Here is a 13052-nt window from a genome sequence, read left to right as displayed (position 1 = left end):
TAAAAAGCACCTCGTATTGAGCGAGAGCTGCACATGGTCATCAGCAGAAAGCACCTCTCATTCAGCAAAAGACTCACATATGCGTTTTACATTTTAAATTCGTACTGTACCTATTATTTCAATCAATTTAGCAGTAATGATCAAAGATTAGCTTTTCTTATGAGAGAGGTTACTTTCTGTGTTTATCAGAAGACGTATTAAAGTGTTTTGATAACAACTGCTAGCAAATCATGGGCTTATACAGGTACATGAATACATGTGTGCGAGAAAGGGGATTATGAGATGTTGTTACAGGAGGTAAGTGTTTGTTACTTGTCATAAGGAGTGAATACTAAAATGCTATTTTTGCACATTGATTGAATTAACGGTGACAAGGTTACAAAACCTTCTTCTAAATTAAATCATTCATTCATTTGTTGTAATAGTTTATATAATGAATTGTAGACATAAATAGCAATATCGTATTACATCCATGTTCCTATAGATTTGAAATAAACCAAGTTACTAATTTAGACCTAACTCAATATGACTATTGATTTTTCATAATACTAAAGTTGACAATAATGCATAATCAAATATGAAGTGATAACTCTTGCATCGACTCATCATATATATATACATATATATTACACATACACCATACAAAGTAACTGGAGCATTTTGTTCAAGCTGTTGAAAGTTTCGTGTTGATTTTAAATGTGATTTTTCAATGCAATTTACATAAGCATTGTGTAGGAAATGTGTGTATTTGATCTCTGGAATTATCTTATCCAGTGTAATGATCACGTGTATCAGATCCATTGTCAATAAAAGGAGGATAATATATCAGTTACGGAATTGATGCGTATAATCATTCAGTCAGACAACACTAATGAGATATTTTCAACACCTCTTTCAACCTCGAAATAACAGCCTCTGGCAGAATGCATGTCCAGGTAAAGTTTTGTCCCATGACAAGTGTAAAACAAATTATTGCGCTGGCATATCATTGGACAACCTGTTTTATGGAGTCACTCCCATTATCAAACTTCTCAACCTCATTTGCATTCAAAACAAATATAGTCATGTCCATCTTCATAAATACTTGGGGGGACTCAACTGCAACTGTACACATTATAATAAATCAGCATTGTGTCACTTTTTGAACTCTACAATACATGTACTTCAATGAGGATATTCATCCGTAACAATGTGCAAATTATATTGAAAAGTTTAGCAAACCATTATGTTTGATGTAAGAGTAGTGTGCGCAAAATGTATATGAAAATAAATCCAATCTATACTCAATGGTTGGATTGGCTTATCAGGGCTAATAATAATTGGATTGTAGCGCTTTGAGCGCTTTAAGGAAAAATAAACTCGCCAAAGTGCTTCTTAGTCCTGTGTGTATATTTCAGGCATCCTTATGACTAGGTATATTGACGATACACAAACTTTTTCATGATAGCTAGAGTTCATAAAGCCGAAATCCAGCATATCGATTGCTCAACGATCTAGCCAATAATCAATCTGTATCCAAGCTGTCCAGTGACCAAACGTGCTCTTCAGAAATTTAGCCCACGCCCCATCACCTGTCATTTCCTCTGTGACAGGTATCTCATGACACAATTGGTCATAGATAACAAATCAGCCCCTATATTGAACAGTTGAGATACAAAACGTTCTATTTGGGAACTTTGATGACACCCCATCCCAAGACCCTTTGTCTCATATATATATGCAAAGGATTAGTATTATACAATATGTATACATGTATGTTCGTATGATAAGGAATATTTTCTGTGTTAAATCTAGATGAACCAAAGTGACAAACTGTGAATCTGCTCCATGTAAGTCACAGACTAGCTTATTAGTACTTTCCTTAAAATATTCAGTATACACTAGCAATGTATCATTCTTTCATAGACAATTATTAAGCATTTAGTAAATCCTTCTTTACTACCACTGACATAGATGTTTTGAATAACATAACCTAACACCATCATATGAGAGGAACAATTTGTTTAAGTATGTCTTACATGCACAGAATACAAACATGTGTTAAGAAAATACATATGTACACTCACCCAAAAGTCTACAAGAGAGACTACAATAAAATTACATAAAACGTTTCATATATGACATGTATTCACTCCTGCTTTCTTTCAACATATATCTTTACAACGCTATTAAACAATTAAACCATCAGGACTTGCTCGTATGATGAGACAGTTTCCTGTAATCTCCGAAACCTGCCAGGGACATCAGGCGTGAAAAGCCCTATATTAGTCGTAGCCAGCCAGGCAATCAGCACAGGGTTCCAGGTGTTGAGCAATGAAGGGGCTCTTGGGCTTAACGAGTTAATGAAAACAATTATTGCCTAAGACAACAGTATCCTATTCTATTTTGTGATCTGCTGGGCCCTGTGTCTCTTGTACCTTTTCCTGTAGTAATCATATCTCCTACATTGTAGCACAGACTAATGGCAGTCGTAGCGCTATGATAGTTCTGTGAAACAGGGTCCTGGTGTTTAATGATGACAATGCACTTCATACACTGTGTGACATAGAACTGGGAACTTTGTCAGCATTAAACCCGACTTCTATAGGTAGAAAGACTTGTGCAAAATGAATAGACATGTTAGTTTCCAACAGATGGAATACAGTAAGCTGTAACAATTTGTTCTAGAATGATTTTCATTTCTGCTGTTTTTACCTGTTTCAAAGGGGTGGTAGCTTTCTCCATCTCAGAATCAGAACCAACCAGAGCATCTGGATCCAGTTCCAATCCCTCATCAAGACTGCTTTCTCGTTCCGGCATCTTCCTAGCAGCATCCTCCTCAACATCACTCCCCTCCTGAGATTCTGCTGCAGCTGTAGCTGACTTTTTCAACTCAGTGTTGACCTCTTCCTTAGCGGCAGTGGCTCCCCCTGCTGCCTGCAGGGTGTCTGTCTCATCCTGATCGCGCTCCTTGTCCTCTCTGGACTCGGCCTGACCTGTAGGTTGCAAAATATGGAGTCTAAGCAAGCATTTCAAAAGCTGAGTTCTGGAAGCCAATTTCTGCTTTGACTTGGACCAGAATATGCTTCTTTTAACCCAGCAGTTGTGTATATAACCAGAAACCTGGGCACATCTGAAGTACTCTAGATGACACCAATCCTTATACCTACAGTCATTGATACACCTCAGGGTGAGTGAGTTACTAATATTTTTATTTTACCCTGTACAGCAAAGCTGTGAACCATACATGGCCATTATTTAATTGAAAACACAAACAAACTGTTGACCACTGGTTGAGAGGTGTAGTCAAGAACAGAGGACTAGAGTCTTGGAGTCTAATCTGTTCAAACTTGTAGCACGGTATCTCATTGGGCCAGCACTAGAAACATGCATTAATTCTGGACTAGTATCATCAGTTCAAAGCTCTGATTTTTCTACATGAGTGAAATAGTCTTGAATGTGACATGAAACCCTATTTTTCCCAACCTCTGCATTCAGTCTCTATGTCATCTGTTTGGTAAGAATTCATTGACTGGCCTGGAATATACTCACGTTTTGACTTTTTCTTGTCCTCTAAGAGCTTGGTTATAACTTCCCTCCAGCGAGGCATAGACTTGAGCATCTTGGATCTGGCAAATGCATTCACTTCATCCCCAACAGCAGGTCTGAGCTCATTGAACAGAAAGTGGCACCTTTCTATGACAGGTGCACACACTTCCTTATATGACCTTCCCTGGTCTTGATGGGCCTGGAGAAAACAAACGTCTCATGAGATAACCCAACACCTCTGCATTCTGGATGCCACCAGCCAGACTGTTCTTTTCCCACAGCAACAATGTAACACCACACTCAGTGATAATCAGTAGTGTTCGGTAGCCGAATGGTTGAAGCAACTCCTCATCACACTGACAACCCAGGATCAATTCCACACATGGACACAATGTGTGAAGTTCATTTCCCAGCATGATATTGCTGGAGTATTGCTAACAAATGTTAAAAACCATGCTCAATCACTCACTCGACGATATTGCAATATGACTGCAGCCTTGTAAATAAATAAACCCAATCCAATTATTGGTACGAGCATATATAACACATTCAATCGTTGCGCCTAGTTGGCTGAAGAGTTGTACAATCCCCAGGGAGATGAGACTGAAAATATGAAGTGCCTTTGTGATGGACATCCAATGCTCGGGGGAAGAACAAAGCGCCCTTGAGTAGTTGAACTGTTTGTCATAATAATAATGATAATTGTTATCAAGGTATGATGACATAGTCCAAACACAGTCAATGAGCTTTTCAAATGAACCAGGAATGATGTGTCCTAAACTGACAACATCTTACCTTAATCAAAGCCTTCTTGGTCTGCGCGATGATCTTACAAAGTTCTGTTAGAGACTTGGGCAGACTGTGCTTGCTGCCGTGTTCCCCCTGGCCATGTTCAATAATACCAAGGACAACGTGGCCGAGATCATGGTGCTTCAACATCACTGCCATCAATAGCCTGTTGACACATAAACACCATCAGTTCTACATGCACAAGCTCACGGTCACACAAATATGAACATGTCACACAAATATGTTTACAATCTAACACAAAATTATCAAAGTGTTGCATAAACATGATTACATTTGACACATGTATTAAAAAAATGTCTCAAAGACATGGTAGCACTCACAAACATGATCACATTGCCAGTGTCATGATATCACACAAATGAGATCACTTTGTCAAACAAACATGATCACATTGTGACAGTAACAAGATCATGTTGTTACAGAAACAAGATCATGTTGTTGCACAAACATGATCACTAAGTCACACAAACATAATTGCAACATCACACAGACATGATCACAATGTCAAACAGACATGATTACACTGTCACACAGACATGATCACATTGTCACACAAAGAAACATGTCACAAAAACATCACAATGTCACACAAGAATTCTCACAATGACATACAAACAAGATCACCATGTCACACTAACATGACCACAATGTCATGCAAGTATGATCATAATGTCACACAGACATGATCACATTGTCAAACAGACATTACTGCAATGTCACACAGACATTATCACAGTGCCATACATGCATATGATCACATATGTGCATGATCACAATATCACACACACCTGTGATCACAATGTCACACATACATGATCACAACGTCAGACAATCAAGATCACAACAGAACACAGGTATGATCATGCTCACTCAAATATGTTCTCAATTTCAAATAATTACGATAACACAAACTAAATGTTCATCCACATTTCACCAGGTCTCTTTCATTCACGTTTAGTACAAGCTTTCAAAGGTTAAATCCGACATGCACTTATTCTCCCCAAGACAAGGAGCCCACTCACCTGCCAACCTCCTCCACAGGGTGGTCCTGTGGGAAGGAGAAAGGGAACACCATGTGGTTCTGTTTGAGGAAGCTCTCCACGATGCCCAGGAAGGCCTTCACTGTGGGGTCTTGTATCCTGCCCTCAGCGAGGGCCTGAAGGAAGGGGCGGGCCACATCATTGCTGGGGTTCTCCTGCTGGTACAGGCGCTCCTTGTCCATGGCTTGGGGAAGGTGGCAATGCTCTGATGTGGGTGTGGCACCTGTACAGGCAGTGAATGGATGAATGCGTGATATCATCACTGATCTAATCACAGGTGATCTGTGAGTATGATTTTACACCAAATTTAGCAATATTCCAGCAATATCACGGCTGAGACCAGAAATCGCCTTCACTCATTGTACCCATGTACGAAATCAAACCCAGCTATTTGGTGAATGATTTAACCACTAGGCAACCTCCATCACCCCCACTGTTGATCTGAACCACATAAGCCATCTGTTTACGTAGAGAACAACAAAAAGGACAACTGACAGAAAAAAAAAAGCTGATGCCTTGAGATCACATAGCCATGAGCTGTTTATATTTGACATAGGGCTCACCCTCCCCACCAAGGGTAGGTCACAAACATAAACTGATAATTTGACCATTTATTTCAAGAAGAATTTAGACCTCTTACATTCAAGCCTTCGACTGATAATTTGACCATTTATTTCAAGAAGAATTTAGACCTCTTACATTCAAGCCTTCGACTGATAATTTGACCATTTATTTCAAGAATTTAGACCTCTTACATTCAAGCCTTCGGCTGATAATTTGACCATTTATTTCAAGAAGAATTTAGACTTCTTACATTCAAGCTTTGGACTGATAATTTGACCATTTATGTCAAGAAGAATTTAGACGTCACCCAGCTCATAATACTGCTGAAATCATTCAGATTTCCATTTTGAAATCATCATTCTACAGGGCAATTGACACAACAGATCACAGGAAAATCGGTGTGGTAGTTAAAAAGGTTGTCATGAAGTCATTTTTTTGTGATGGGTCTAAGGCGTATCTGGTTCGGTGGTTGTATTACATATTTACCTGGTGTTGTGGTGCATGAACTAGGAGTGCGACTCTCCCCCTTCTCCTCGTCATAGCTGTTGTGAGGCTGAAGAACCTGCAGTCCTCCACTGAAGAACTCGGCCTGCAGCCAGTGTCGACTCTCCTGTTCATCGCTAGACAACTGGGAGCTGCGAGCCAGCTCTGCTGCATGGAGACCCAGGAGAATACCTAACGTCCTCTCTGTGTCCATCAGAGGCGAGGACATCGTGTTGGAGTCTGTGGTCTGAATTACCTCCTTCTCAGGCTGAAAAAGATTGTAACTGTTTACAAACATGTCTCTATTCATTTATATAGCGCAATATGACACTATCTATTGTCTTGGAGGACAAAACAAAGCAATAGTCTCCTAACAACACTGTCTGTGAAGGGAATCATTGTACCTAATAACTAATACAATTACATAAACACAGACAGAATCTCTCTGAAGCAGCTGTTGAAACACTCACATCCACATACTGTCCAACATAGAAGGCCATCATCATCTCTCGTGCCTCCTCAGAGTGGTGGGCAGCCTCAAACGCAGATGATGCATCTCGACCTGGAATGATATTGTCTTCGTCATGAAATCACTTTCTTAGTAGCATAAGCACCAACATATATATCTGTTGGATCACCTTTATACAAAGTACCAGATCATGGAAACATCCTCTTTACAAGTTTGTTTGACTGAGCTGTTTCAATGCATCTACTGTACAGGGCCTGTGAGTTGAAAGTTCTACAGCCCTTTCAGCAATATTTAGGCCTTAGTAACATGATTTAAGGGAATCAAACAAGAAACTATGTGAAACAGGCAAACAACAGTCTAACCACTGGCCATCTGACAACACCTATCTAACATTGTATGGCTCACAGTTAAGACTGCAGCCCCTTTAAAGGACATGACAAAACACTCACCAGCATACTTCATGAGTAGATCCCTTCCACAAGGTGCCAGAGACTTGAAGTCATTCACGTCATACACTTTACCATGGATCACCACCCACAGGCCTCCATCTTTGTTGTGATTCTCCACATCAGCCTTCCTGATCATCTGAACGTCGTCAAATGAGGTCTGAGTGTATCTCTCAAGTGTGTGACCTGTATCAGTGTGACGATGATCATCATAAAAAGCATAATAATAGCAATTGATGGATATAAAGATGGTGTGAGACAAACATACAACTGAACAACTACTACACTTCTTCAATTAAAAGATGCACAATGAGGAAGCAAAAAGTAAATGGATGTACTGAGAAAAAATAGGTCATTCTCAGAACACCTCATCTGCTAAACTTTCGGATCATGATGAAGATATCAAATCTGTTTATAGCATCAATGAAAAAATATTTCCTCCCACAACATACAGCTCCAAAGTGAGTAAATTCATCTTCATTGCATTTGAATGATCCAAGCAGTCGCTAACAGAACCCATATTGCGGTTACTCAAAGAGGGCCAACTCACTCCACACTCCAGGCCAGGCAAGATCCTCCTTATCATCACGGTCCAGGCCAGGCGCCAGACGGTTGAACTTGTCCAGTATATCCAGGATCTCCTCCAACACAGGGACTGCTTTAGACAGGGTCACAATTTCCGGGCTCCGCAGGTTTAGCAGGATCATGCATGTCACCATCTCAGGCAGCAGCACTCCTGACATAGATACACCATGGCATTGACATGCTGTGATGAGTGGAATGTACATGTAGATGCAGAAATCACCATCACTCATAATGGTGGGACTCTTTCCTAAAGGACAAGGTATGATAAGGGTGGTTTTTGGCCCACTAACAGAATTGGCTGAAAACATGTTATTTGTTTAGAGACAAGTTAGCTTTGCATAAAAATGCTATATTTTATATGTTCTGAGGTGTAATTTTACTGCAGTGGGGGCCCAGAATGGGTTTTATCAGTTCCCATGAAAAATAACACAAAGTCTGAAATATCAGTGTGCCATAATGGCTTATTTACAACTGTCAATTTATTTACATACAAATTAACGCAGTTTTACGACAGGTAGCCATGCTGAAAAACATATCAATGTCAATCATACTGTTTTAACCGCAAGGGGCCCAATTAGGGTTGCAAAACATTGTTAATTCAATTACTTGCCAATTGTGTCCCCAAAACTCAGTCATTATTCACAGCATTCTTTGCAAATGTAATCCATGGGTTCATTGTACAACATGTAAGCATGATGACAAACATGTTGTACTAAGAATCACAGGGGCCTGATTTGGGTAAAGTTACATTTTGGGCACAGCTTCATTCCAGCTAGTAAGTGTTACAAGTCAGCATTTACAACCAGTTTTAGCAAATATACAGTTATCATCTCAATCATCATATGTTAATACAACAGCCAACCATGTTGCACTAAAATCACAGGTCTTGACCTCAAAGGGGACCCTTTCAGGTGAAATTTCATTGTAAGTGCAGGTTCATATCAACACCATGCACACGTTAAAGTCAGTATTCAAAAGACTTCACAGAGTAATTATTCACTACTTATCCACTTTAAAGATAAAAAACATCCACTATTACTTTTCATTCACACAGTCATCAATCTCAGTATGTGATTCACTCTCAAGAACTGCAGTATTCAAAAGTGTATAAACCTAAAGTAGATCAAAATATCTAAAATATGAATTTAAAATATTGGGTACAAAAGCAACTAGACTGACTTGAAAAGGTGAATGGTCAGTGTGTCTCAAGAAAAGATTTACATGATGTTAATTAAAGCTTATTTCACCAGTGTTGTAACATAGATTACCAAACTTATGAAAACAAATTACAATATTTGGATTTGATGCGAAACAGTTTAATTAAACATTGTAGACTTGATAAACAAACTTTGAAAAAAAGAAAGAAAAGTTACATGGATTTGAACTTGCATGTCTGATAACAAAAAATACCGACAGTCCACTGTTGCAACCATTAGGCTACATATTCCTTTGCCTCCCAGTGTGAATTTAAGCTTATATATTACACTTTACAACTATGTATGACTTGACGTCTGCTTGTGTTCATCATCTGCTAGACCTAATGATACAATGTTCTTATTCTAGCTAAAAAAATCCTTTTCATACAGTTAAGTGTAGTCATTTTGGTTAAATCTAATATGTCATTGAAAACATCAAGGTACATAAGGTCTTGGAAAATCCATATGTTTATATATGGCAATCCTGTTGAATGACAGTGTTATTTTGACAGTAACAGGGGACTCAAAGGTGTTTACACAGATGATAGAAAAACTATGATCAAATTCTTACATAATAACAAAGATTCTCACCTTTACAGTACTGCTTGATCATATTTTGAAAATCTTCATACATCTTCTTACTTTTCTAGCAGAGACCAACAACCCAAAACCAATGTTTACCTCTCATAAATCAGCCTTGTGAGTGCCTTATGATATTGAAAAATTTAATAAAGATGTTTGATATGTGTATTTTAGATAACAAAACCATTCAAAATATAATGTATCATGGCACAGATGTGTAAATGTGATGGATTGTTTTTAAAGATGTTAGTTTATGTCAATGTTTATTTTTTGAGATGTTGTATGGGGCAATTTCATAAACCGAAAAAATGTACTTTTTTAAAGATTTTGATGTGAGCAAAAGCGTGACCCACCACAATTTTTTAGGTGTGCATTCTAATTTACTCTCTTCATATGTGGTGAAAACATTGGGATGGGTCACGCTTTTGCTCACACTTTTCTACCACTCTGAAAATCAGAAAATGTAGGTTTCTAGAAGATATTGTAAAATATGTTAACTTTGAGATCTTCAAAGAGGAAAACTAACAACACCAAAAACATAAAAATGCAATTGGAGGTAACTTCAAAAATTAGTTTAGCTCCTTTTATGCTAAAATTATTGTGTTGTAAAATTTTGATAATCATGACATGTTGTGGGCCAATAATGGCCTCTATCATACCTTGTCCTTTGTATGAACACTGATGAGCTACCAAAATGACATTTCCACTATGACCATCCATGAGCCAAATGTAAACATTATAAGCATTACAAACCAATGCTTATTCAATGTTTGATCTTAAATAAAAATTACTACATGTAATGAGTGACTATCATGTGGTACACACCTGTGACATCCTTGATGATGATCTTGGAGACGAGCGAGAAGTGGCGGCTGCTGCTGCTGGCAATGCTGGCAGCAGCAGGGAGGATGTCCCCCACATGTGTACACAGCAACATACAGTACTTCTTAAGCAGCGACGCAGCTCCTCGCATTTCTAGGCCTGCAATGTACAGGACAATATTATACATAGGGGAATGGTGAAACTGTTATTTTCACTCACACCATGTTTTTTCTTCACGCTGATTGGCTAGTTCATGTCAATAATCCATCTTTTGAAAAGTAGCCTGAAGTACTGTGTTGTTATACGAACCCTCAGTTGTAAATACACAAACCTGGCAGCATCTAATAATGACAGTAGTTGTAGCCATCCTACCTATTTCTGATGAGGGTTTGGAGGGATCTTCATCATCCTTCACATCCATAATACGGGAGATTTCATTGGTTTCTTTCACAAATATCTTAGAGACCAGAAGCCTCTGAAACTGTAGCAGCAAGTCCAGAGATGGAGATGTCTCCACTGGCTCAGAATCAGGAGACTTCAATGTGCTGTCCCGTGACACGTCTTGCAGCTTGGAAAGTGTGTGAGTTGAAGAGTTTCTGAAACACATAGAGAGTGATGGAGGAAGGGGGGGAATTTGGCCTAATGCTGCAGTGAACAGTATTCAGTTATGTCATGGAATATGAGCTTTATTTTGGAGGAAAGGCTGAAAACATGTCTGAAATATGCAGCACTGGAGCACACATATATGCAAATGTGCATGTGTCTAGCTACCAGTACTGCTGTTGTACGGGTGTAATAGAGGTTGTGATGTAGTATGTCAGCAACAAACTAGCACCACTGTTGTGTGTAGCTACTAGTTCTGCTGTTGTGTATAGTTGTAAGTACTACTGATGTCTGTGTAGCTACCAGTACTGTTGTTGTAGTACTGCTGAGTGTGACCCATGAAGGTCTGGGGTAGAAAAGGCCTTCAGCAACCCATGCTTCCCATAAAAGGCGACTATGCTTGTTGTAAGAGGCGACTAAAGGGATTGGGTGGTCAGGCTCGGTGACTTGGTTGACTCATGTCATCAGATTGTCTGGTGCAAACTTGATTATTTACAAACCGCCACCATATAGCCTGAATATTGCTGAGTGCAGCGTAAAACTAAACTCACTCACTGTTGAGTGTAGCTACTATTTCTGCTGTTCTGTATAGGTACAAGTACTGGTGTTGTAGTACTGTTGAGTGTAGCTACAAGTACAGGTGTTGTCTGTGTAGCTTCTAGTGTGTATAGGTACTGGTCCAGCTGTTGTTTGAGGGTAGTGAGCTGCCTCCAGCCTACCTCAGCAGCTGCTGTATTAGCTGCAGAAGTGGGATGGTTGCCTTGGTGTCCAGGTCTCCTCCCTTGGCTGTCGGGCTCGCTTTCTCGATCACAGACTGCTCAGACTTCTCTGCATTGGTGGCCTCACTCAACTTGCCGTCCTCAGAGTTGTCTTCCCCTGTCTCACTCTCCTTCTCCTGGAGGAGGAAAAAGCTTGCATCAATCACAGGTCACCATGATTCAGTAATATCTGTACAGTAAACCTCAGTGATATTTACTCAAACATTAACTCAACCATAGTTATGTTACACCATGAGGTGTTAAATCCTTTCAACAAAACCATGAAGGTCTGCATGGGTCTAGCAAAAATGCAAGAAAGCAATGGCTTCCAGGGTAGTTAAACAATAACTATTGTTTTCAGCATAACATCATGAAGGGGAATCTATGCTCCAATATCTGGTCATACCTTTTTGTTAAGTTCGAAATACTATTATTATGTACAATATAGAAAAATGAGACACTGCCTCTGTGAACATGAGGGTGTCATTAGCTGCATGGCTCATATGCATAAAATAAATGAATAATCAATTGACAAGTTTGTGTTTGCTGGGACTGCCAAATATCCTGAGTCTGGTCTCATTTAAACACAAACCCATTTGCAGTCATCATCACCAAGATTGACCTACCTTCTTGTCTTCTATTTCCTGGATTTCCTTCTTGATGGCTGCCTGTAAGGCCGACTCCAGCCCTCCTTCGGCCATTAGACTGCTGACCAGCAGGTCTGTCATGAAGCGCTGACCTGGACTCATCACAGTCAGGTCACGACCTGAACACAACCAGGAATGTACCGTCACATACATGGCAGACAATGCCAGGAGATACCACTAATAAAGCAAAGAAGTGTCTTATACTGAATCTAATGATCATAATACCAATGTTCATATCACCATGCTCTATTATACCAATACTTGTGTCTGTACATGTTAATATCTTCAACAAGACATATAAGGGGCAACTAACTGGATCAGGTAGTTCAAGTTCGCTGACTTGGTTGACACGCTATTATATCCCACTTGTGTAGATTGATACTCATACTATTGATAAGAGGATCGTCAGGTCCAGACTCAATTGTTTAAAAACTGCTGCATCATTAAATAACAAACAAACCAACCAATAATTTAAGGACATTGATGTACACAATACGGAGACAGAATGTTGGGGTCCTT

The 13052-nt window shown here is 39.3% G+C and overlaps 1 protein-coding gene across 1 annotated transcript in view; it reads right to left on the bottom strand.

The window, feature by feature from the left end:
• LOC137274075 (E3 ubiquitin-protein ligase HERC2-like) overlaps positions 1 to 13052 on the bottom strand; it is a 127993-nt gene that overhangs the window by 42622 nt on the left and 72319 nt on the right. The window contains exons 16-27 of the mRNA XM_067807064.1: positions 12513 to 12652; positions 11848 to 12023; positions 10898 to 11121; positions 10529 to 10684; positions 7891 to 8076; positions 7344 to 7526; positions 6896 to 6987; positions 6429 to 6693; positions 5361 to 5601; positions 4324 to 4483; positions 3532 to 3727; positions 2695 to 2975 (exon numbers count right to left, since the gene is read on the bottom strand). Of these exons, the coding sequence (XP_067663165.1) occupies positions 2695 to 2975; positions 3532 to 3727; positions 4324 to 4483; positions 5361 to 5601; positions 6429 to 6693; positions 6896 to 6987; positions 7344 to 7526; positions 7891 to 8076; positions 10529 to 10684; positions 10898 to 11121; positions 11848 to 12023; positions 12513 to 12652 (2300 nt within the window). The remainder of the gene's footprint in view (positions 1 to 2694; positions 2976 to 3531; positions 3728 to 4323; positions 4484 to 5360; positions 5602 to 6428; positions 6694 to 6895; positions 6988 to 7343; positions 7527 to 7890; positions 8077 to 10528; positions 10685 to 10897; positions 11122 to 11847; positions 12024 to 12512; positions 12653 to 13052) is intronic.

Source organism: Haliotis asinina, chromosome 2, assembly GCF_037392515.1.
Source record: "Haliotis asinina isolate JCU_RB_2024 chromosome 2, JCU_Hal_asi_v2, whole genome shotgun sequence".
Lineage (NCBI taxonomy): Eukaryota > Metazoa > Mollusca > Gastropoda > Lepetellida > Haliotidae > Haliotis > Haliotis asinina.
This window is presented reverse-complemented; position numbering and strand designations above follow the sequence as displayed.